Source organism: Pangasianodon hypophthalmus, chromosome 6 (assembly GCF_027358585.1).
Source record: "Pangasianodon hypophthalmus isolate fPanHyp1 chromosome 6, fPanHyp1.pri, whole genome shotgun sequence".
NCBI classification, from domain to species: domain Eukaryota; kingdom Metazoa; phylum Chordata; class Actinopteri; order Siluriformes; family Pangasiidae; genus Pangasianodon; species Pangasianodon hypophthalmus.
The window spans coordinates 13,767,077-13,794,178 of NC_069715.1; the positions used below are offsets into that span (position 1 = coordinate 13,767,077).

General features: G+C 38.6%; 1 protein-coding gene across 5 annotated transcripts in view; it reads right to left on the minus strand.

Annotated features, from left to right (window-relative positions):
* megf11 (multiple EGF-like-domains 11) overlaps positions 1-27,102 on the minus strand; it is a 109,904-nt gene that overhangs the window by 34,085 nt on the left and 48,717 nt on the right. For all 5 annotated transcript variants that reach the window (XM_053234966.1, XM_026927092.3, XM_026927089.3 and 2 more), the window contains 5 exons: positions 5,571-5,817; positions 5,232-5,352; positions 4,553-4,689; positions 3,238-3,450; positions 679-853 (listed from right to left, as the gene is read on the minus strand). In XM_053234966.1, the coding sequence (XP_053090941.1) occupies positions 679-853; positions 3,238-3,450; positions 4,553-4,689; positions 5,232-5,352; positions 5,571-5,817 (893 nt within the window). The remainder of the gene's footprint in view (positions 1-678; positions 854-3,237; positions 3,451-4,552; positions 4,690-5,231; positions 5,353-5,570; positions 5,818-27,102) is intronic.

Genomic DNA, 27,102 nt, shown 5'->3' on the forward strand with positions numbered 1-27,102 from the left:
ATCTGTTTTCCCTCATTGCTTAGTGGTTAAGGGGAGGAAGGCAAATCCAGAACCGGTGTAATCCATTATTCTGATTTGTATAACATGCTCCATAAGCCAGACACTTTTTATTAATGTCAGAGGGAATCTCTGACTCTTCTTTTTTCTTCTTTTTTGGCAAGGGTCTTTATATTAAGTCCAGGCCTGCTGTGTAAGAGGGCACGTCTATTATGAGGCAGTATTAAGCTTTCAGTACCTGCTGAGCTCGAAGGCTGCAAGAAACTGCAGGTGTGTTAGTGTGCATGTGCATGTACAACCCTATAAAATGTTTTTTAAGAGCTAAACTCTACTGCTGAACACTATTGCCTCAAATGAGATGACAAGAAAATAACTTTGAACAACACATTTTGTGAAATGTGTCAAGTGCCAGATCTCCATAACAATACAGCTCTTTTCTCTGTGCTGTACCTTAGTATCCCAGGGGACAAATCTCATTGCCCTGAATATGATTACCCCTCCTCAATCCCCTCACTTTCTTCACATAAAAATTCATTTGCACTAAACGGTCAGTCACAAGAAAAAGAAAAAAGTAACTTTTAGACCCTTTGTAATAGCTGATTTCAGGGCACAGCCTATTTGCCTGTATTACATCATAGGATTCCTTAGTATAAATAGGTCAGTGATGGATGGTGGACTCACTGTGAAGCCAGGAGCACAGATGCAGGCCCCAGTGACCCCATGACAGTCTGCTCCATTAGCACATTGGCACTTCAAACTGCAGCCCTCACCATAGTAGCCCGGAGGACACATCTCGTTGCAGTACAGACCAGTCCACCCTGCTGTACAGGAGCATTCCCCTGACAGAGGATGACAGCTGAGAGAGAGAGGGGAGAGAGAGAGAGGAGGGGGGATAGGGGAGAGAGAGAGAGAAAGAGAGAGAGATAGAGAGAGCGATAGGGAGAGAAAGGGATGGAGAGAAGAAGTATGTGAATAGGTACAAAGAAAAGCAACAAACACTGCTTCCAATAACAACAGAGTAAGAATAAAAGACAGGCAGGAAATTAAAACTAATAAAGGATGCATGGGGTGCTATAAAGAGTGATTGGCACACTATCGCTGAAAGGTGTTCAGAATTCAACTTGAAAGCTGAATGAAGTAAATGGATCTAGACACTAAACTCTCAGATCTTGTTGTAAAGTGAAGAGTGTGGATATGAATGCCGTCTTTGCTGAGAAGGAGTTCCATAGTAGCTTATTGTACTGCTGGTCAACGTAAAGCTTCAATTCTTTAATAAGAATTACATTCAATAAGAATGTTTTAAGAATTGCTGAACAGAATAGAAACTGCTGTAAAGTATGCAACATGTAAAACAACAATAATGTGTTTACATCCAAATGTAATGTACTAAAGTAATAATGTTTGCCATTGCCCTTTGAAGTAAGAATCAGTTAGTAAAAATTCTTTTTTTACACAACAAAAACATTTCAAGAACAAAGAACCACATGTAGAGGTCAGTTGCATACATAGTAAGGAATTAATACAGAAACAGAGCACAGGGTGGAGTATGCTGAAAACAGAGGCTTTTCTCAGAGGAGGAAAAGGTAAGTGCAATTTTGTCAAGCGCTGGGCAAAAATACTATATTCCAGCATGTGGTTGAATTTGGGTTGTATTCATAATATTTGACTTTTTAGCAATATAAATATACAATGAATAACTATTAAATGCCTTTAGAAGGCAATAATTTAAATATATGACAAATATATGAGATTATGATAAGTAATGATATAAAATATTCTGGTAGGTTAATTGGCTTTGCAAAATCACCCCTATGTGTGAATGAGTGTGTGAATATTCATGTGCATTGTGCCCTGTGATGAACACCATGCAGGGTATATTCCGGCCTTGCACCCAGTGTTCCCTGGATAGGCTCAGAACTCACTGCAACCTTAACCTTAAAGTAATTACTGAAGATTAACTGACCATTCCCATTGTTCTGCTGCAACAGCTTTCCCTTCTCACTTAGCATCAAACTTTCTGTATGGTGTTTAAATATTGTCTTTAATAGACAGTGTGTGCATTTGTTAATTGAGTAAACAAAAACTGTGAGTTTCCGTGAGTATCGTTTTTCCCCCCATTTGGCCTCCATCCATTATTATACTCCTGTGGTATCAAAATGCTGTTTTATGATTTGGCAGTCAACTAATGTGAGTGGATTCCAAATTGGTAAATTAAAACAAATTTAAAAACATGGCAAATTAGCATTATTATCATGACTAGGACTATTAATGACTATCAGCCTCAATATATTCTCAGTATTTTAGGCTACTAATAGAAGTTTATTCAATATTTTCCCTTTATTTCAACTGTATATTATCCTATTAGTATAAACTTTGGTAACCCTTCAGACAGTTCACTGTGGACACTCGAAACATAGTTAACAAACCGTGTACTTGTCAGATGACTGTCATGATAAACCAGCATTTCCACTATTTCAAAATAGTGTGCATTTATTATCTATTAAAAGCAACAGCCATAAACTTTCAAATTTAGCATTTTTCTTTCACTTAATTTGGATGGTCCAGTTTTGTTTAGTAGATACCTTGATACATTTTATGCCATCTTATTGAAAGATAGATAAAAATTTTTTACATAATTTGGCTGTTGAGAATAAGGTGATAGGCTGTTTCATAGCCTATAGATAGCCTATAGATGATATGTAGAGTGTCTAAAGTGGACTATTCAAAAGAACATGCAATCTAAACCCTTTATTTACATGTCTCTTGCCTTTACGCTATATTGTATTGCAAAACATGTTTACGACTTTTATGGAAAAAACCTCAAGAAAAACCTGGAAACAACTCACAGGTCATTTTAATAAACTGATTAACGCAACATAAGCATCTGGCCCTTGGTAACAGACACATAATTTCATGGCAGACCTAAAGTATTTCCTCTATAGTACTTGATATTAAATAAATAAGATAATTTCTTAGTTTAGTCAAAAGGTAATTACATTTCTCTCTGGTCATAAATGAACTGTGTAGTGCTGAATATATTACCACCTGCTTCACCTAATGAGCTTTTCTGCTCACCAAGGCAGAGAATCTAATTTGTGGAATTAGGTGCTGTACTGCATGACTGCAACAAATACATTCATATACTGCAAGAGATGAGAATGCATATGATGTCTAGTCTAAGTGTTGGTTGTGAACTTCAGAGTGAGTTTGTTCAGTATTGTTATACCTCTGTGTGCTTACCTCAAAGTATTCGTAGTATTACAGGGGCAGTATTTGTCACATATAAGCCCGTACAACCCTGGGGGGCAGAATCTCTCCTGGCAATGAGGTCCTTTAAAGCCTGTGTCACATAGACAGGCGCCGTTGATGTGGTAACACTTGGCCCCATTCTGACAGTCGCAATGGAGGGCACACTGCTGGCCATATGTACCGACAGGGCATTCCTCCTGGCACCTGGCATATTAGACATACTTTATTATGAGTGGAAGTGCTCACCACACACTTAATTTTCAGTGTCCTGCCAGTCTCTCACTAGGAACCCATTAGGAAAACATAGTCTAAGATTGTCATATTTAGGGTCAGGCAAATCTAAAGGTCATAAGTCAGGGCTCTGCAATGTTTTGGCACTACTTGTGCTCATCTTCTCCTCTGGAGCAGAGCAAGGTGAGGCCACTGTCATTACCTACAGTGAATATAATTAAAACCATGGCCCGTTCTCTGCGTGGAATAGCAAAGTGACTTAAGGAGAGAAGACTTTTTCAAGAAGTTAAATATACAATCTTGGCAGACCATCAATCTCAAGTGTCCAATGAAGCCATTAGGAGACAGATAAATAGCTCAATTAAATTATAAAATGGACTAGTTATGTTTCGCATTTAAATTACAGCAGCAGCGGCTGTACTGAGAGAGATGGGTGTTATTGCAGAGGGGTGTGGGAGGGAAGGGGGTGTCCTAACACAATCTCAGATCATTCCTGCTGGGTTAATTCACCTGTCACAGAGCAAATGAATGGGAGCAATTTTGCAAAATATTAGAGAAAAAGAAGGACTTGTCCTAGAAGCATTTTATCCTACAGACAATCACCTTAGCAAGCTAATAAACCCTCAGGACAACTCAGATTAATAAAGAGACACGGCCATTTCAGTTGACTCCTAATACAACTCCATTACTAGTAATTAATGGCTAGAAACAACCAGAGCAGAGCCAGAAGTGAGGTTGATGGACGCAGGAGGATCAGATTAAGATGAACACAAAGGTAGACCAGATAAACATACAAGAATAAGTCACAAAAAAGTACCATTTCTTTTGTTTATTTTCAAAAGCAAGAAGACAAGACAGTAAATAATTCTTAACCTTAATGTGAAAAGCAACATAATGGAACTTATGGCTTGGCCACAATAAAAGGGTCATGTTCAAGTGTCATTTAGAGGACAAAGGAGTTTAGATAAAGTGAAATTTTGCACACTTACAAAAGCCATGAATAGCAGAAATAAGGTCACCATTTATCACTGTACTGATGGAGTGGTAATTTCATGTTTTAAACCCTCTTGTGTACCTGCGGCCAGTGTAACCTGCCATACATTGGCATTGTCCAGTGATGTGGTCACACAGTCCCCCATTACGGCACGAGCAGTCCTTACTGCAGTTGATGCCAAATTTGCCTAATGGGCAGGGCTGGGCACACACAGACCCCTGTGGTGTAATAAAGAAAGAATGTGTGTGAGTGTTGGAGAATAAAAGACACCAATTTACACAAATCGAATCAAGGTTATCACTAAAAACCTCAGGGATTTAACAAAAAGATGACACATAATGAGTATTAATGAGACTTTGCACGTTTCATTTTTAATACTAATAATGAGCATCAACTGATTTGAGGTTCTTTGCAGATAGCATGCAGTTCTTTTACTCTTAAATTTCCCCATATGCAGTATCCCTGCCACTCTGTCTCTACCCCACTACTCCCCTGTCTCAAAAACTCTATATTCATTTAACCCCTAGTTTAGCCCCCAATTACCCTTTCTCCATGACTCTCTCAGTTTCATTCCATCTCATGTCATCCATTCCTCCATCAGTCATCCTTCGTTCCCCTTTCCTTCACTCTCACTCAACCTTTCACCTCATCATCTGTCCCCTGATCCCTGTTCCCCTCCTCTCTCTGTCATTCTTTCATTCATCTCCCTTGTCAATTTCCTACATTTAGTCTTTCACCGGCTGTATGCAGTGAGCCTTACGGTCCAACCAGCTGGACATGAGCACTCTCCAGTGATGTGGTGGCAGGTTCCACCATTCTGGCAGGGGCAGCGCTGCTCACACTGGGTCCCATGACTGCCGGAGGGACAGCGCACACCGCAGCTGCCATAGCACAAGAACAAAAACTCACTCAGACTAGCTCAGTGCCACTGCATTGGGTTGCAGCAAGCAACATGAAAATCCAACAGTAATTACATTTAACTAAAATAAAAGAATCTTAACTGCACAATGCATCAGAAAGTGCTAGCACTGGTAATGGTGTTATGCAACACTACAGGAGACCATATCTATGCATTTGGTATGTGTGATAAGCTACTTACACAGCACCCATATACCCAGGGGCACAGATGCATTCACCTGTCTCGTGGTGACAGGTGGCTCCGTTAAGACATTGGCACTGCAGCTGGCAACCCTTGCCATAGTAGCCAGGCTCACAGGGGTCCTCACATCGCCAGCCCTGGTAGCCGTCCGTGCAGACACAAGCCCCAGTGATGGGGTTACACAGGGCTCCGTTCTGACACTGACAACGGTTACTGCAATGAGGTCCCCAGTAGCCACTCTCACAGCCTGGGGCACAAAAACAAGCACAGAGGACGCAAAAATTACAGATGAACAAAAACAATACTGCATTTTATGGGTCTATTAGAAATAATCTAGAAACCATATACACAAGTTTTCATTCTGTTTTATTGTAATAATTTAGACAAAGGGCATAAAGTTATTAAATATGCAGTAAAACAAATAGGTTGCTGCAGAGAAGAAAATAATCAATGTGTGTCACATTCCAATTCTTGAATGGCAATGCTCATTACTACTACCATGTGAGTAATGCTCCAAACCCAATTAAATTCAATTCAATTTTATTTCTATTTTATTTTACAACAATTTCCACTGCCAAAATAAAACTTTGTGTCTGGATCTAGATGCCTAATTAGCAAGCCAAATGTGATAATGGCTAGACGCAATTCCTTAAGATAGAATTTTATGACAGGAACCGTGAGAGGGTCCATTCTTTACAGGAAAACCCATCTTCTTCTGAAGAATTCTTCATTTTAATGATTACAGTAAACAACAAACTAATACAGTTCAGAACTCAGATATGTGGTTTTTAATTCCAGCTCTTGTAACCATGAAACAGAATTTGTAATATAGTTCCTATCCATAAAGATAGCACCTAATCATTCAACAAAGGCATATACAGAACCTTGTAGCAATTATATGTAATTGTGCTACAAATCTTGTAAATCTTGAATGTAAATGAATGGAAATGCAAATGCTACATAGCACCATAAAAACGTGGCACTGGGTGTTCAGGGAAAACAAATGTTTGCCAGATGAAGTGCAAGTGTGGGAGTGCAGTGGTTAAAGTCCAAGGTTATCACACACTCAGAGGGACAAAAAGGAACAAAGAAATGTGAGCAGGCAAGTATCTAGAGCACCAGGCCAAAATCCATTGCCAGTAGCATGTATAAATGAGCCAAATACATCTACACCCATCACTCAACCCCTGAGTAAATAAGTCCAAAAGTATGAAGCAACATTTAAAACACTCTACAAGTGTAAGGATATAGAGATAGAGCCATGCCCAACACTGCAAAGATAAACAGATACATCTGAATTAGTTCTACGGCTGAACGCATTATACACAAAGAAATACCAACAGGTTTGTAGAAATGCCACGCATGAGTGGTGATGTGGAGCAGGATAGGCATATTAGGATTACATTTGGGTTGTTCAGTAGTATATAGAGCCATCTAGTCTGTCATGGGGGAGGAAGAGATTTTTACCCTATACTTTTACCCTAAGTTTGTTGATATTTAGTAGATAATCTATAGACTATCAACTTGTGAATGAGCATCTGTTGATGAACATCTGTAGAGTATTCAAATAAAGAGTTAGTAAAAGGTTTGTATTGAAATAACCCACCAAGCCAGATGTCTAGATGTTTCTGTTAGTATGTAGTCTATGTGGGGGTAAGAAGTAAATGTTCTGAGTAGAGATGACGTGATTCTGTTACCCAGGATCAGTATCGGGCCTATGCCAGTAAAAGAAAAAGGTAGATCGGACATCAGAAAAAAAATTATTTGGTACAATCCAGTAATAAATGGAAAAGATTGGAATTGGATTTGGATGCTCTATAATATTTATTATATTCGCAGGGTAAGTGATTTTGTGTGAAAGCTGCGGTTTTGCAAGTCATGTTTTTAGCTATGCATTTTTCCTGTATTTTAAAGTGCTTCAGTTTAAAAATAATTGTATAGCTTAGTAGTTTTAAAAAAATTCTGGGATGGATATCGATATTGGCTGATAGTCAAAGTGTCAGTATCGGTATCAGAAACGAAAAAATGGTATCGTGCCATCTCTAGTTCTGAGCAGAGGAAGGATCAAAGGCCAGGACCATGCTTCATGTTTAATGAATTCTAGAGGGCTTACAGTCAAGATCAGCAATCTGATAATAAAAAAAAAGTGGTGAACCAGTCAGCACACTTATTGTTGAAATGGAACATTTAATAATATCACCTGTGTCAATGCAGACAGTCAGGTTTCATGACAAGTGAGTATGAAAATTCACGACGGTGAATCTTATTGACCAGATACTTTAAACCATATTGTGAACAGTAACTTTGAACAAATGTCGTCTTGGAACATAACATTTCTCTACAATCAACAAACTGGAAATACATAAGTAGGAATACACCGTAGATGGGATGCCAGTCCATCGCATGGCAGCCTTCTGCTTACTAATTGTTACTAATATATATATACAGTCCCCTCTGAAAGTATTGGAACAGCAAGGCCAGTTCTTTTGTTGGCCAGATGTCTTCAGTGTATAGCAAAAACAAAAGAACTGGCCTTGCCATTACAATACTTTCAAAGAAGACTGTAGATATAGATCTATGTCAGGCATATAATTTGTGATCAAATATACAAGAACTGGAAATCTTCATTATAAGCAAACATATTATACTTTCTCTATTAGTAAGTTGCTAATAACACTAAATGAAGTCATTTAAATCACTGAAAACAATAAAATCACTAAGGTAGAGCTTCACCATTCTTGCGTTTTCCCAGACATTTCCCTGTCACAACTGACATTTTTATAAGACGCTGGACATAAATTGGCAGTGATTCGGACAGACTTATGTCTCTCATTCACCTCCAGCAGACACTGCAATAAAAAACACCAGTGTGAAGCCTGAGCTTCAGGAAGTGAATATTTATGTATTGATTCTGGCTTCATTGCTGATAAATACTAACAGATTTGGGGAATGGTCTACCTGTGCTCATTTGGCTGAGTTGAGAGAGATGTGTTAGAAAAGGATGAGGTCTTAATGAAACCTGTTGGCAGGGAGGAAGCCATGGCTGGTCTCTTTGCCAGGCAAACCTGAAGCACATGATCAACAGTGGGAGAAAAAGCCGTCACATCGCAGAGGGGGGTCACCCAGCAGAGTGGCAGTGTCTTCTCAGACTTGGCTGGAGTATGCTGGATTAAGTGGCCCAGAGGGGGTGGCTGAACGAGGTATTGATTTGAGTAAATCTGGCATGAAGGCTGAGCTCACATGCCACACAAATGACCAAGCCCCTGTGGAAGCGGAGAGTCGGTGGGTGGTCGGGTGAGATGGATGAGCGGTTCATCGCTTGCTCCGCTTACAGTCAATCATCTGTCCACCCCCCACCATTCAGCTCTCCCACGCTGATGAGAGAGAGCAGACAAACACATCACATCACCAGCTGTCTGACCCCAGACTTCGTCAAATCTTCATCAGACCTAAAGTGAAAGCCTCGCTTCTTCAACTTCAGCTGCTGAGTGAGCCCTGATATAGCCAGAAATCCACCTGTGTGGCTCGTTTGCAAAGGCACTAAATTACTGTGGAAAAGAACAGACAACTAAAGTGGGAAATTCAGGCAGAACTTAACTTGCAGAAGTTTTTTACCCTCTGGGCCCCCCAGGAGCTTCACAACATGTTGCCACTGGAAGACTTAAAGTCTCCTTTTCCCCAGCAAGGTGACTCCTTAGCCCACCTCCAGCTAAAGCCCATTAAATTGCCATCTCTCTCTGCACAGAAGCTTTTACAGACTCACCGGAACCCGTCTGTCACTGTGGACCTCTGACAGCATTTAGCAGTGATTAAGGAGCCAGAGATCATTCAGCACCACAGGAAAGGCTGCAAAAACATACATACAGCATGATGTGCACCAGTTTGGTTTTGAAGGTTAGGAAACAAAAGCTACTCACAAAAATGAGTAGAAATCTGAGGGGAATTATGGATAAATGGATGGGCACACCAGGCCCCATGGGGAGAAGCTTGTTTGGGAGTGTTTGAATGAGTGTTTCTATGTGTGGGCAGAAACTTCAACTCAAGTAGTGAGACCTGTAACGTAACCCGCATTAATGGCACCAGGCTTTGCCCTAACCAGCAAATAAGAGGGTGTGTATTGGGTATGCAACCCATGCACTTTCTCTCAACAAACTTCACTCACAGCAGCAGATCTTAATTGGTACACTGTACTTGTGTAAGAGTGGAGATCCAGTGGTCTAATCTGGTAAAAATGGATTAGAAAGACATATGGAAAGTGTAACAATGCATTTTGTGTAGACCTTAGGAAGTAAACATGAGTAATCCTGGGAAGGTGTACTAGGAAGGAAGTCTTACTGAGTTACAATCAGTGAAGAAACTGAAAAGCAAAAGATGAGTAGTGTTTCTATGCTTTCAGTAGTACTAGTACAAAACCTTTTCCTATACCTTTTAAAACAGATTTTTACAAGATTATACACAAACTCTAAATTTAAACACAAATTTACATTCAACACCACAAAAAATGACATCTTAGCACGTTACCATATATTGAATATAGCCAAATGTATCTAGTGTTTCCTTTTATTAAGATCACAATAAACCGAATATAAGATTACTAAAATACTAGATTATTATTTCTAGACCTTTTTTTTTTTTTTTTTTTACTGATTTCATGCTTGAAATAGTCCTGTTTTATTAGCAGATCATTTTTAAGTATTAAAATTTAAGTATACAAGTATTTATAAGTATTTATTTCTAGAAAGAAGTGATCTGCCAATAAAATAAGAAAATGTAAACCTTGAAATGGGTAAGAGCATCTAAAAACAGACTATCTGAATGAATCCTATATTTGAACAGACAGAATAATCCTATATTTGATTTATAATAATATCATAATAAGAAACATTAGATACATTTTCCCATATTCAAGATATTGTCACTTGCTAAGATATTTTTTGCAGTGAATGCATCTCTGCTATACAGATACAGTAGTTCCTAATAAAATGAAGTCATTAAGTAACTTGAGAAATGAGAAGAACATGAGAAGAATATTCTGCTCATAGTAGATGGGAAAACTGATTTGAACACCTTCTTACCAGTATAAGCTCTTGCCAAGTAGAGTGCACTTCCAGTGCCGGTCCCAAGCACGGATAAAATTGCATCAGGAAAAACTGTGCCAAATCAAATATGTGGACCAATGATCCGCTATGTGACCCCGAACGGGAGCAGCCAAATGAAGAAGAAGAACAACATCAAACTCTGGCCAAGTAGAAACTGATTTCTAAGGTTAGAATGCTATCTCAATATGTGTAAGAGGAACAGAAGTGTATGAATCAGTCATTGTTAAAAAAAAGCACAGTAAAAGAGATTGATTCATATGCTGTGTTTGTGTCTATTCCTATCAAAAGTGCACCTTAATCATCCAAGCTGCATAAATGAGCACAGATTTGTGTGCACAGAATGGTGTAGATTATACATTATAATATACATTTCAGTGAAGCTGAGTTAGAGGTGCTTATGTCCAAGGTTGCAGCAAATAAAAATATTTTTGGAGGCCTCAAAAAACAGTGTCAATCAAGTTTTTTTAAAATACTTTGTTTATACTGAAATGAACAGTATTATAATAGGTAAATATAGACAGTTAGGGACAGGTGTGTGTGTGTGTATGTGTGTGTGTGTTTTAAAAAGCTGTTTAAATATAAAATCAGGTATAAAGTTTTCCAACCTTTAGGGCCAATGTCTCTAGGGCCAAAGATGGCAAGTGTGCTTCCCCTCCATACTAAACACTGGCACTTTAAATAAATGGCTAACAATAGAGAGCCACACTCAGCAGTGGCTCGTGATCATAAAATAAGTGAAGAGGTTATCACACTTGACTTATCCTATAGGCTATTACCTAGCAGCTCGTTTTGAGCAGTTTTAGACGTACCTTTGTTCAGCTGTGTTTGATACAGCAGGTGTGTTTCTCATGTGCAAGGCACAGTAGAGCTAATATCATTAACCAACAACATATAGCCATCTAGCATTCAGTCTAGCAGCTTGTTGTGAATGGTTTTAGATTTTTTTTTTCCAACTGTGTTATAATATTATTAACTAGCATTTACAGGTTTCAGCAAAACGTCCAGCCCAACTACATCTCAAAAACCACACAAAAGACTTGAAACTAGTCCCCAAAAATGAGCATTGGAAAAGGCAGACATTTTTCTTCTTTTTCTCAGTATTGGGTGGGAAACAAGTATTTTGCACGTTTCTGATTATCCATTATCCACTCAATAATCTCCCTCTCCTTCTCCCATTTTTGCAATATATCTTACAATAAAAATTGTTCTGTATATCATAAGCACACTGTCTACACTTACACTTTGCCTTCTTTGCAGAAATTAATTAGATTTAATTCCAATGATTTGCTATAAAACAAAACGTTGGTATGCGCTGAGTATTTTAAATGAGCCCAGTCTGGCAACTCTGTCATTAACTGTTGTCTGCTGCTCCTCCTCCACTGATTAGTGAGCATGGGGCAGTATGATTCCTGCCCCAATAAACCTCTTTTGGCTGGCCTGATAGCATGTCATGACATCGTAAGTATTTCTGACTTCATTTCTTATCAAAAGTATAACAAAATGTTTTTAAAGTAATGTAGAATATAACTATTACAGACACACAAATAATCAGTCACAGTATTCGTATTATTTTGAGAGGAGTAAAGCCTCTGGACAAATCAGTCTAATACATATTCAAATACAGAACATACTGTATTCTGGATCATTCTGGTTATAGGTATGAAAGTACTGCCCCAGCACTGCTACAATGACAGTACAGACGAGAAAAAACAACAAAGCACAGATTCATATCATGTGCTTTCCCCCATAAGTAACCTTCAAGACATTTATCTGAGTCCTGTGTCTGGTTGTCATAGCCTAATGGGCCTACAAGGACAGCTGTATTGCTCTGAGGGCTTGGTGTGAAAGCAATGTTTATTTGGTAAACTTGGTGATAAATGTCACTTGGCAGCTTTGCTAAGCATACTACCATAAAAACTGCCAATACTCTCTGCACGATGTGGCCCACCGTCCTTTCTAGGGCTCCTTTGACACTCATCACAACATTATTTATTAGCCTGTAGAGCGAACCTGGCCGCTGTAGAGGGAAAAAGCTTTTGGGATGCCTTACATGAAGAGTGCTGATGGACGTTTTTCTAAATATACAGAAAGACCTGCCGATAGTCATGAGCAGTGAATAGTGCTGAGCAGGAATAACAGAGAGAAGGGTGTGTGAGTTGTAGCTGCCACTATGCTGCTAGTCATCCCTACTGCCCTCATTCATCCCAGACAAACTCTCACTGTGGGTTTCTTTTCCTGCTGAGAAAGAGGTAGTGTGGGGACCTGCACTCACCCAGCACCAGTAGAGGAATCATTATTAATCTGCAGTACGTCCCTTGATAACATTGTGTTCAGGGAGGAATGTTTACTGACATTGCTACCAAATTAATTACTGACTAATGACTGAGCAGAATAGATGTTCTGCCAAGGATACAACTGGGTCATTTCTTCAAGGTCTATTTAAATGTGAGCTTGGATCAATAGGATCCTTAAGAAAACAAATCAGTTCTTATTCAGTCTCAGATTCTAGGTTTTGTATAGGTAACCCGAAAGAAGTCATTATTGAACTCTTCATTTATGTAGCATATAGTACCAATAACTATACAGTATACTTTAAAGGTGTCAGAAGGCTGTTCTACAACTGTATGTAAATAATGCAAAATCAAGATATCAAAGACATGAGTACAATAAAAGAAATTATAAATATATATACATAAGAATTTACCAGTACAGCATAGTTAACATAGATCTAATATAACCAATTTTCTCACTTCTAGTTAAAACCTAGAATTATGATTAGCAATATTTATAACTGAAATAAGCAGAGGGAAAAAGTTCATGTAATGTGGAATGTGGAATGTATATGAGGTTGTGTATGTATATGAGGCTGGGATGTGCTGTGCATAAGACATGTAAATCAGGGACTAGTGGGTAGGAGCATGTTTCCACGTAGTTTAAGCCGATTCATCATTTGCACTCATTTTTATGTCATATAATAGTTTCATGAATCAGAGTCTTTCATACGTCATTCCATGCACTCAAATCTCCACTCATTTCTATGCAACCTTGATGATTAAGGGTCAGTGTTCTCTACTACATCAAAGATAGCACTAAGGTCTAAGACGACAAGCAGAGAAGAATGTTCAGAGTCAGTAGCAAACAAAATGACTCACTACCATGAATATTACAGTCTCAGTGCTATGATGGGTCCTAATAACCAGAACTGTACATTATACAGATGTAATTTATTCGTCTGTAGAAATTAATTGAATTGATTCATGACTACATTTTTGCAATAAATTGCTCACTTAATAATACGTTTAATCACTGCACCCTTGTAAAGTCAGGCACATACCCAAGACTAGGAACGTTAATTGGATTAATTAATGGTTGACTAATAACAAGTAATAGCTCTTTTACTAACATAGTAGGAATGGTATATGTAATAAAAGCTGATGATTAAGATGATGCAGTTAAGGGGTAACCAATAGAGAGTGAAAAGGGAATCTTGGAAGTGAATGATGTAGGCAAAAGTGGGGTCATTATACAGTTGGTGAATAATGTGGGAAAAGCCTTGACCCAGTGCAGCAAAACTAGCAGCTTATTCAACAAAAAGTCAAAAGTGTCCTCATCAGCAGATTGTTTCACCAGCGGCCACCGCTACCAATTAATAATTCTTCTCCTCTTCATTCCACACAGATCTTTCCCCAAGGGGGTTACAAGCTCTCTTATCCATTTCACATGCAGGCAAGAAACAGGAAAAGAGATGCTGGTTTATTTAGATGCCTCCAATCAAAGATGAAGGACATTAATAAAGAGGAAGGTGGGATTAAAGTGTGGATGCTGGACACGTGCGAGGTCAGCAGTGACCAAAAGCATGCATTCCATAGACAATGTCAACCCAATAAAGCTTGCTCTCGTGGCACTTAATTTGAACCCATTGATTTCCTATTTTTAATTATTAATTCTAATTAGGATGAACTGGATAGTGCCAGGGCCTCTGGCAGAGGGTCGATGAGAGGGAGTTTGGGCCAGTGGAGGCAAGAGAACCACATGTACAAGTGTTTGTTTGTGTGTTTAAGTAACTGATATCAGTGATTCCAAAAACAAAATAGTCATAAGGTCTGTAATTCTGCAACACATTGCAAAAAAATGCTAAAGTAAAACTAGTACACTTCATTATTGCAATGTCTGTAACACTTCGACATTTCAATTTTCACAGAGAAATGAACTCTGCTGAAACACTAGTGTGGACAAGGATATAAAACTCTGTGATCCTGATAGAGTTTTCCAGTAGAGGGCAATGCTGCATATGCAGCATTGCTTATTTATAACACCCCCATATGTACTACCCCCATGTGTTCCATGCCTCTTCTTCTACTCTGGATTTAAAAATATGCTCATAACCACAAAAGCATCAGAACATACATTATGCCTAACACTAATTTTGTTTTGAAAAGGATGTTCAGGCCAATTCAGTTAATTCCTTACAAATGCTTTCTAATGATGGTCATTCACCTTAAAAGTATATTTTTTAACTTATAATGTTCATTACTATTGAAACCACAACTATATAAAATAAAGTTTTTGTATTCCCCCAAACAATAGGTGAAAATACCTATTACACACAGCTATATCCTGTGACAGCAGTTAGTGTAAACACTTAATCATTTGACACACAAAATGGTCCATTTTAATGTCTGATGCACATCAAGAAAATTAGCAAAGAAGTGAAGAGGTCCCAAAAGATGGTAATATATCCTACTACAAGAACACAGGTAGGAAAAGCAGAGACATAGACCATTAGTCATGGCACATGTGACTATGTGAGTTACCCACTGACTCCCCTTTGTGAAATATCATGTACCTCCATGGTTCTTGCACCTGCTGAAAACAGCCGGCATAACAGCCGGTGAGAAAGTGGGATACGTCACACACACTTTTTCTGGGTCAACTTTGAGTCTACTGAGCACAAACACATCATGCAGGTGTTTGGAGTTGCATGTGAGGAGTAAATACCTTAAACGGGTGTATAACACTACATGAGTTACTTTATGGCCAGTCAATGTTCATGAAAATCATAACAATGGTCTAATTATAATTTCTCCACAAGAAGAATGGTGAGTTTGCTGCAGAAAAATCTGAGGAATCAGAAGTCAAATTGGTTCCATTCTGCAATTTCAGTGTAATTTTCATTACTTCCAATTTTGCAATAGCTCCAAAAACCAATTCCAGAGAGTGACTACAGAGAGTAGGTCTCATTGTCTATAGATACAGTGCAAGGTACAGAGGAAGCCCAGAGGAAAAGGCATGGCTACTTGACAAAAATGGCAGGTTGCAGCTTATATAAAATGAACACAACTTATACAAACCGAATATACAAGAATATTTAAACTCCAGAATTATTGGCACCCTTCTAGAGGCTAGGCAGACATTTATATTATAAGTAACTGATATACTTATGACAATAAAGTGACAATAAAGTTGAATCTTAATATTACGCTGCACTATTCTACTGCACAAGTTTTAACCATGTTAATTCCATACTATAGTTATGGTTCCCATCAATGCCAACACCTTCTCAGGATTTCATAATGTAATTGGCTTACATTATGTTAATATGTTAATGCTACATGAATTGATCGTGCTCACTCTATATGATTCAATCCAGTAATTAGAAACTTAGAAGCAATGAAATGTTCTGATGAGAAACTTAATATTTTTATGTAAACTATATATAATAGTTTTTAGTAAATCTGATTGACTGCATATTCCATATTTTTCAGTGCAGTTTTGTTGATAAGTTTGATTAATTTAACTATTAGATAATTCTTCCATAACAACAAACTGTTTTAAAGACTTGCATAAAATATGTCCTACCTGAGAGCAACCCAGAAAATGCAGAGCCTGAACTTCACAAAGCATCACTGGAACTCCAATTAAAATCATATATTATGGTCAGATAAGGAAAAAAGCTTTTTGGCCATGGACACCATTGGCAAGTTTGGTGAAAAAGACATGAGAAAGAAAGATGAGAAAGAAAACCTGCCACACAACACAAAAATTGTGGTAGAAACACATCAGTGTTTTGCAACGTGCATCTCAGTCTCTGGATTATGTACTACTGAAAATCTGTGAATTGAAGAGAGTGTCCACATACAAAAACCTAGGAATACAAGATCCCTTCGTGATCTCTTCATAAGTCTTTTAAAGAAAAAAAAATCACTCCTTAAAACAACTTTGTACAACATTTAACCTAGAATTATCCCTTACTGCATATTACTAATGTTTCCTCATTTTCAGGAAGGGTGCCAAAAATTCTGTAGAGGAATGTAAATGCCTCCTGTTCGGGAAAACTTTGTTGAAACCTTTTCCAAGTTACTTATTAGACAACACTCTAAAGCACTCACATACCCCACATACCCACACAGGGTAGGATAATTGACTTTTAATGATCTGACATTATGCTAATGCTCTTCATGAAGAGATAAATCTTGGTGCGGGGTTTTTCAGCTCTCTGCAGGTGGCAGTTTGCCCACCACAGATGAGGAGATCAGATGTGGAGGACAAACTCAAGGGAGCAGAACTGCAAGCCAGGGTCAGAGAGGCAGTGTTCATCAGTGACTGAGCTCTGACTACGTGGGCGGATCAGTTATGACCTAACACTCATGATGAATTAGATCATTCAATCACAAAGTCAACTGTTTAACTACTTTAGCTGTGATTGTATATCACTACCCATTTAATGTCTAGCCATACAAAGATCAATGGTAAAAGTCTGTACATGTAGCATAAAGTGCATATTATAAAACTATGCAGGGCTAAAAATCATAAAGCAAGGAAATAAGGAAACTTTAACCACGGTACATCCATCAAAACCGTCAGATTTGCAATGCTCTCCCGCTATATTCTCCTACTTCGGAATACCCAAGAGCTGCCACTTAAACATGGTCCCCCATTGAAGCTTCATTTCCTGAGTGAATGCAATTTGACAAGAAAGGGCTGGACTGCAGCTGGAAAGAGGCTTTGAAACAAAGCTTCAGTCTCACTGACCTCCATCTCAAGGCCTTAAGCCTTCATAAAGTGGCCACTGTGTGTCAGTCATTGCTGTCCCTCTGCCCCTTCAACTAATCAACAGTCACACCTGGCCTCTCATGAGACCAGACAAAGAAGGTTGCAAGAATAAGATCAGGGTGCAAAAATTATCCAGAGTGAACCTCTAGAGCTCTGAATGCAGTTCCCTACTCATCTATAGAAACTTGCCAGAGCACATGAATTATTCTTGTGTATTCTCAAAGTCATAGTGAAGTCAAAGGTTCATAAGAGTGACTTGCTGAGAAATTCATTCGGTTTGTGTGACCAGCAGGCAAATAGAGACTTGAAAATAAGGGAACAAATATACCCAGTGGTGGGCAAATTCCAGCACTGGGGTTTTATGCGTTATATGAGAACAGCTGGCAATCATGAAGCCTTCAAACGCAAAGCAAATGATTTGTCATGTCACTTAACCGATAAAGCTGCAGATGTCTGATGAGAAGAAAAATAAGATGTAAACGAGAAAATCTAATTCTCCTGTTTGGGGGTCTGTAGTGTAATCTGCGAAAGAGGTGTCTGTATCGATCCAATGAGAGAAGATGCTTTTTTTATCCTCTGTTGTACGAAATTGGTTGATCATATGTACGTTAGTCCAAATGTTAGTCTGAATCTCAAATCTATTTTCTCAAATGTATACAGTATAAAAACAGGTAATCAATAGAAGCAGAAGAGCAGATGTTTGTAAATTATTCACATATTCTCATAGATTAAAGAATATATGATATATACAGTCAGGTCCATAAGTATTTGGACAGTGGCACAATTTTCGTAATTTTGCCTCTGTACACCAGCATGATGGATCTGAAATGAAGCAGTCAAAATACGATTGAAGTGTAGACTTTCAGCTTTAATTTAAGGGGTGTGACAAAAAATTGCATTAACTGTTTAGGAAACACAGCCATTTTTTACAGAGACCATTCATTTTCACAGGTTCAAAAGTAACTGGACAAACTAACAATCACAAATATTAAGATTATTTTAAATACTTGGATGCAAATCCTTTGCAGTCAATGACTGGCTGAAGTCTGGAACCCAGGGACATCACGAAATGCTGAGTTTCCTCCCTTGAGATGCTTTGCCAGGCCTTTACTGCAGCTGACTTCAGTTAGTGGTAGTCTTTCTGCCTTCAGTTTGTGAAAAGTGAAAAGCCCGCTCAATTGGGTTGAGGTCATTGGACATTTAAGAACATTTAATTTCTTTGCCTTATAAATCTCTTGGGTTGCTTTCACGGTATCTCTTGGTGGCTTTCACTGTTTTAGGTTATTATCCACCTGTACTGATAGCGCTGTGCTATCAGTTTTGCAGCATTTGACTGAATCTGAGCAGAAAGTATAGCTCTATACACTTCAGAATTCATCCTGCTACTTCTATTAGCAGTCACATCATCAATAAACGCCAGTGACCCAGTTCCATTGGCAGCCATGCATGCCCATGCCATAACCAGTGCATTCCTTCTTTAAGAATGTACCAAATTGTTGATTTGGCCAATCCTAAACGTTCTGATATCTCTCTGATAGGTCTGTTTTGTTTGTTCAGCCTAATGATGGCCTCCTTCCCTTGCATCGACACCTCTTTGGACTGCATATTGAGAGTTCCCATGAACAGCTTACAAATGCAAATTCAACACTTGGAATCAATTCCAGACATTTTATCTTCTTCATTTTTCATGAAATAATGAGGAAACAAGCCCCACCTGGCCATGAAACTACTTATCGTCATTTGTCCAATTACTTTTGAGCCTGTGAAAACAGAGGGACTATGTAGAAAATGGCTGTAATTCCTAAATGGTTAATACAATATTTCTGTTAAACCCCTTGAATTAAAGCTGAAAGTCTACACTTCAATCACATCTTGATTGCTTCATTTCAAATCCACTGTGGTGGTGTACAGAGGTGGTGTTTGGTGTATGCTGGTTTTTTTTTTTTTTTTTTTTTTTTCATTTCATTGGGCTAATGTTGATTTACACAGCAAACAGCAAATTTTATGATCTATTCTATTACAGTCCTCTCAGAGTGACCTTGGTTTCTTACAGAATTTCTTTAAATGCAGAGAACATTAGTGTGCAGTTTTGCATCTATTCTCATGAATGCATCCAATCATCTGGCAGGCACTACATTTGCTGTAAAATTCTCCTTTGATCCTTATCATCTAGATGCCCTTTCTCAGAGGCACAGATCACAGACTTTGTCCTTTTTTTCCTTCTTATTAATCCACAGCGATGTGATAGTGCCTCGGTGTCTCTTTGGCTTCTGCTTTTACCTCACTAGCAGCGGCACAAGGCAGCGATTTAATTGAATTTCCGGACTTTTAATGTCTGCATTAAGATAATCAAAGCAGGAGGGGTTTGAGCTGTTTATCTTGACCTTGGAGGAATTAGCATGCCTGTGTTCTCTGAAATGGCCAGTCCTGAGAAAAACAGAAACCATATATTACACGAACCTAAGCATGGCCCAAACATGTGAAGAATATGAGAGATTTTTGTCACATGCAGAGAGTAATCAGTACTTGCCAGATATTCCTGCAGCTCCTTTAATGTTGCCATGGTCTCTTGGCAAACTTCTGGTCTTTATTTGGGTTTAATCAGAATAATTTCATTGATGACAACTGTATGATAATTAGTTTTGAACATGAGAGTGATTGTGATTGTTTCATTCTGAATCCAGCCACATCCCCAAATATAAAAGGGTGTGCACACTTATGCAACCAGGTTATTGCAACCAGGTTATATAAGTTTTTTATTTTTCCTATTTTTCCCTAAAATGTTTCTGATTGTTTTTCACTTAATTTTTATACATTGTAATTTCACATTGAGGGTGGAAAAAGTTCTGACATGATTTATCTTGCTTTCATTTTTTTTAATCACAAAAACCTGCCATTTTAACAGTGGTGTTTTAGACTTTTTATATCTACTGTATAATTTATATCATTTTCATACTCATAAAACCATGCAGTGAGCCCTTGATCCCTGCAGAGGGGGGAATTGACATCTAGGAAGAGACTATTCCCATCAGGATAGAAATGTTTCATCAAGATAAAGGTGATCAGTCAGAATAACTTTGTACTGATTTGCAGTGACCTTTTCCTCTATGGGGACAGGTGGAAAAATGGATAAATGCCCCCATAGAATAGCAGTCACTGTTTTTTTTTCCTTTAATTTGTTACCTGTCTGTACATGCAAGATAGATGACTTAATAAAGTCCACCAAAATAAAAATATGCAGTCTGTCATGCTTTGTATTTAATAATAAAAAAAAAAAACACAGTGTTCTTCCAAAAGTCTTCATAGGAAACTCTAACAGATAGAGGAGGTACAGAACACAATTCAGAATAAAAACTCCAGTTACCTTGGGGAATGAAACACAATTTGATTAAAAGTTTGTTTTTCTTTGCTCGCCTCACAAACCGATGGGGCATGTCAATGCAACGCTGACAGTTAATTGGACTTGGCAGGGCCAAGAGTTCATTCGTCAGCATTGTGTGAGGCTCACCTGTGAGGAGCAGGACAATCAATGTCTCCTAGGACGAGGCATAATCAGTGCAACATTGCTGTGGACTGCAGGGTTAAACATCAGGAGATTGCAGGTGTAGGAGGATTGGAGGGAGACTGCAAATAATGCCACCCACACAAAAAACATGCACAGACATGTTCCAATCCACAACATATACGAGGACGCCATAGTAAAGCATGTAGGGTATAGAGTTCCCTCATGCACTTGCAGGCCCATGCAGTAGTGAAATTTCGAGGTTGTCATCCCTACAAAGATGCTAGAAATTCTACCATCTGGAGTTCTATAAGATAGCTGGATCTGCTTCCTTTTCACCTGGTTAGTTCTGATCAGCATGCTCATCTAAAAGTTTTCAAAACCACTTGGCAGACAGCGCAAATCTCTCTCCTTTTGTTTATCACTGCAGCTTCTTCACCCCTCAAATATTCCCCTTTACTCCACAGCATTGTTAAATTCTCAAATCTGATTGGTTGCAATGTGTTGATTAATTACAGAATTATAACAGAATTGCTATGAAAGTGGATCTGGCTATAATTTAAATGATAGGTTTATATTAATGTGCTCATTCTAATATTTTATCATTTCTATAGTAACAGCTCATTCACAGAGACTTGTATTGTGGATGATCTACACAATCTAAGACTGATCTGGTAGGAGATGTTAATTTAAAATTTATGGAAGGAGTCTTGTCTGTCAGAGCTTTGTAACAGTTAGTAAATCATTCTGCCTCCGGAGTGTCTTCAGAACAGAGGGTTTTGTGCTTTCTCAGACAAGCTATGTTTTTCTTGTCTTATTAACTTCAGGAAAGAGAGCCTGGTGAGGGAACAACTGTTTACACATGCTATAACATAAGTGATAACAGGAACTAGCTTGTCTTGCAGATGTTCCATAACATTAAATATAACTATAAATGGTTCAAAAGTATGACGTGTTGTTCATTATAATCATTGGCAAAATGCTGTGGTATATGAGGAATAAAATACTTATAGCCATGCTGTTGCAGGAAAATAATCCACTTTGGGGTCTGTGACAAATACATATTTAGCCAATCAGAGATAAGACTTTTACACAGTGTTCTCACTCCACAAAAGGACAACTTATATTTCTTAAGTGTATTTAAGGTATAGAGTTGTGGTTAATGGAACAATATTCAACAGTAAATAAAGAGTTGCAACTGTTGGTAGATGAAAGAATTATACCTCAAGAACCATTGACCTGTAAGCTGGAAGAGGTCTGTAATAAGTGAATGCATGCACTAACTCATAAAACCCGAAGTCGATTTACACTTCTCTTCAGTAGCCTCATCTCATCGTAACGGGACCTTGCGTACCACCAGAGATTGCAGCTTCAGACCCCCAGAATTAACATCTTGGCCCTTGCTATGATGAGCAAAGGCTTCATCAAATGTAATGATCAATGAAATAAATTGAATCCTGTAGTGCTCCTTCATAAACATGGAAATGAACCACAAAATCAAGGGTGACTCATAGACTGTGAAATGACCACAACAGAGGTTTTGTTTTACATTAGTATGCTGGCGGTAGCTGGCAACAGAACTGTTACAGCATTTCAGCTATTTTAGACCCACTAACCTTCTCCTGAGGACAAGTAATAAGCCTTTTTAATGTACCCAATAATCATGATTATCAAAAGGCTCCTGGCACTCAAGACAACGTTCAAGAATCTCTCTTTAAGTGTAATGGCAGTGCGTCTATGTGGTAATGATAACAGTGGAAGGAAGCAATGTTGATAACTTTATAATTACCAATGCAGCAATCATTAGCATAATCATTACTGTCACCTATTGACTACAATGCTGGAGCTTTTGGAATTCCAGAAGTCATAAGACTTGATGGAACAAAGCTCATAGTACAAAAACAAAGGTGCAATGAAATGAATATTTCATTCCTGACTTGGATGCCAATGTGCTGACAGGAAAATGAAATACAGTTAAACAACTCTATTTGCAAGAATACATATTTGCATCAGTAGCTATCATAAATTAAAGTAATTGGCCTAACACTGCAATATTGCATCATTTGATTTATTCTCCATTGAAGTAAACAATTACTGTTCTGTATGCAGTGGAAGAAATCCAGACAGCATTATTTTCTTATCTAAAATGCAGGGATTTATTACAGCTAGGGCACCCTTTCCCAAGTGTGGACAAACTATTGTACAAGCACAGTGCAGCTCCATCATTATGAATGTCATGTTGGAAAACAATTAGTACAGTGGAGAGATGTGGTCACAGTCTGAAAGTTGAAAAGGTCCTAGAATGACCTTTTTTTTTTTTTTTAGCTTTTTTGAATGGAGAAGTGATGGATTGCACAAAAATATTAGTTCATATGGCAGAACATGTTTTTGCTTCACAGCTCCACTCACAAATGATTCAAATGGTGTAATGACCTCAATATAGATAGTTTACTTAAAAAGCTATAAATAGGATGACTGTGATTATTCAGAATGTGGTTATCCTTCCCTTTCCAGGATATGGAGTTGTTTAGGATTGTCTGAGTGTACTACTGACAAGTTGTAGCCCTTTTAAGTCGTCAAAAATCTACCCTCAACAAACAATGCTCAAACAGGTATGGTTTCAAACTTTCACGCTAACACAACCATCAACACCATGTGCTAGTCATCTCTTAGATTGCTAGGTAGCTGATCCAAATCTCTTCCATAACTCGATGCAACTGTGTTGTATACCTGCTATCCATTCTGGAATTTTGCTCTCTCCACTTCTTCTATGTTGGATTTCTCATTAATATGACATTGAACATGCTGGAAAATGGTGAGTGATTAAAAAAAAGACCTTCCTTTTTTATTTTTTAGGAGGTTCTGCTATTAGATGGCATTGTAACTGAGCAATGTCCCCTCGTGACATAAGAGGTGCAGACAGCTGCTAACGTCTCACTGGAATAACAAAAGCACCAACTCACAAATTATACCTCAAGAATCATTGACCTAATTTGCTAAACACAGAAAATATTTCAACATAAACATACACTATATGGCCAAAAGCATGTGGACACCTGACCATCACAACCAGATGATGGTCAGCCCTTCCAAAACCACGGGCATTAACATGGAGTTGGTTCCCCTTTTTGCTGTTATAACAGCCTCCACTCTTCTGGGAAGGCTTTCCACTAGATTTTGGAGCATGGCTGTGGGGATTTGCCCATTCAGCTACGAAAGCATTAGTGAGGTTGGGCACTGATGTTGGACAAGAAGGCATGGCATGCAGTCGGGGTTCCAGTTCATCCCAAAGGTGTTCATTGGGGTTGAAGTCAGGGCCCTGTGCAGGCATTTTTCCATACCATCCTTGCAAACAAGGTCTTTATGGACCTTGCTTTTTGCAAAGGTGTTATTGTCATGCTGGAACAGGTTTGGGCCCCTCAGTTCCAGCGAAAAGAAAGCTTAATGCTACAGCATACCATGAAATTTTAGAAGATTGTCTGCTTCCAACTTTGCGGCAACAGTTTGGGGAAGACATACATATGGGTGTGATGGTCAGGTGTCGCCATACTTTTGGCTGTAAAGTGTATTTAATGTGTTTCAGGGTTGAGGGTTCCTTTAATGAGTAGCATAGAGAGCAGTCACATGTTCCACTCTTCTCTGTCAGCTAAGGCAAAACATCACTACAGTGATTTACTCAACAATTACTGTTAAAAAAAATCATCCAACAACTGCAAGCATGTCTCTAATCACAGATGTACATACACATCTGTCAACATCTGTCTATATATGTCTAATCCTAGAAAGACGCAAACAAACTTTGTCCAAGGAACCTCGACTGTTACTGCAAATTCTCAGCTGACTTTCTGTGTCCTAATATATTTCTCATGCCTCCTTCATCCTCCTGTGTGGAGTTACTGAGGTCAGCTGAGGATGCCAACAAACAGCAGCCCTCAAGAGCTATTCACATTTAACAGTGGAGCTATGGTCCAAGCAGTAACTATAGCAAGCTGCTGGGATTAAGGGGCTCTGCTCAGTGCATATGAGTGTTTTGGGACTGCTGGGCCATTGGGCCAGCGGCACACCCAGTGTCTGACTCAGGCCCTCCCACGGGAATGCCTCCGAAAGCCTGTTTTTTAAATTTATTTATTTATTTATTTATTTATTTTTTCATTAAATTGAGTGAAGAAATATCATCTTGTATTCCATTGGAGCACTATTCATAAGCTGGAACCTCATACTGTTGGGTACACTGCATGCATGAATCTATCAAGTTCACTCTATGCTATAATGAGGCATCCCATTGATTAAGGTATATTTTGTCGTGTACACATGCAGTTTAAATGAATGCTCCTAGCTGAGGTGTCACTGTGTTTGGAATGCACAATTACAATGAGCAATCAGGTGCTGGCCCTTCTTCTTCTTCTATCACCCTCTCTGTATGCAAGTAGCTAAGTGATGAGAGGGAAAGACCCATAGAGATAAACTGACATATGCATGCATGCACATGAAAGGGAGCTGGGTGCATCCTGCTGTGTAGTGCCTGTGCTGTATGTGTGAGAGAGAGCAGTAGCGATGGTGCCATGTAACTGGTAAGGACCAGAGAGTGGAGGAAGGGAGGAGAAAAGGAGGAATAATTAAGGAGAGAATGATTTATTTAACGGCTTTATTGATGGCTGTGGAGATAAGAAGGGAGTCGTTTTCTTTTTTTTCCTCTGTCTTAGCCTCAATATCTGTCCTCTATCTCTACTGAGGGTTTCTTCCCACACTGTTTCCTCTTTTAATGCATTTAATTTGATTCAGTTCAGAGCTGGGACCCCTCAGTTTAAAAAGTCATATCTATTTACAAGTATTTTGGGGTGGCGTGTGAGAAGTAGCCTGTCCCAGTCTCTCAAATTATTTTATGCCACACCAAATCTCTGTCTCTTTTTCTTTCTTCCCCTCGCTCTAACAAAGTAGCATGTAAGTGCACTGCTGAGGGTCTGGATTGACAGCATCTGTGTGAGAGTCTTTGCTGATGAATGATTTGTCCATGAGCAGGTGAAATTCCCACTGCTCATTCCCTGTTCTCCCCTGCTTCAGCACTACTCACTCTCATCCACTCTCGTACAGAGTATCATCATTGAAATCTTCCCCTTGGACCTCTTCTATTAGCACTTATCAGTGCAGTGTACATGTGTGCTTAGTGGCTTGACAAGAAGATGCACATGATCATCCCAAAAGCACACACATGCTGATGGCACCAAATTACATACAACAAAATGAAGCTGGTGTCCACAAAAAAGTGTAACTTTGATGACTCATACTGGGTTTGTCAAGAGTAAGCCAGGTTCAGTATTATGAGTTGGAATTTTGTAAAAACTTTACTATTTATACCTTCTTATTGCATCTAATGTGTTTTGGTTCTATAACCCAGTGCTCCATGGTTGACCATCTGCTAAACAGGAGATCATCATACATGACACAGCTGACCTCATACATTGGTAGGAAAATGTAAGGGTTCTAATTGTGCAACTAAAGATGAAAAAGCAGCAACAGCAATGTTTCAAAAAACAAAATATGTTGTGTAATTACTTACTCAATTGAAATATTTTCACCAGACAAACTTTCTTCTAAGAAGTCCCAGAACTCAGAATTCTCTTTACTCCTCCAGTCAACTATTAATTTTCGAGGCTTTGAACAAATTTTCAAATGGAATTTTCAAATTCTATTAACAAAAGAGTGGAGAAAATCTGAGGCAAATGTGAAAGTAGAGCATACGAGTGAGAGTGAGTGATTTATTGCAGTATAGCTCCAAATAAGTCTTCTGACTGCATTGACAATTATATTTTTGCATGTTTTAGCACTTGTGGCTTTCCTGAAGTCCATCTCTATTCTCTGTAGTTTGTGACTGGGCAGA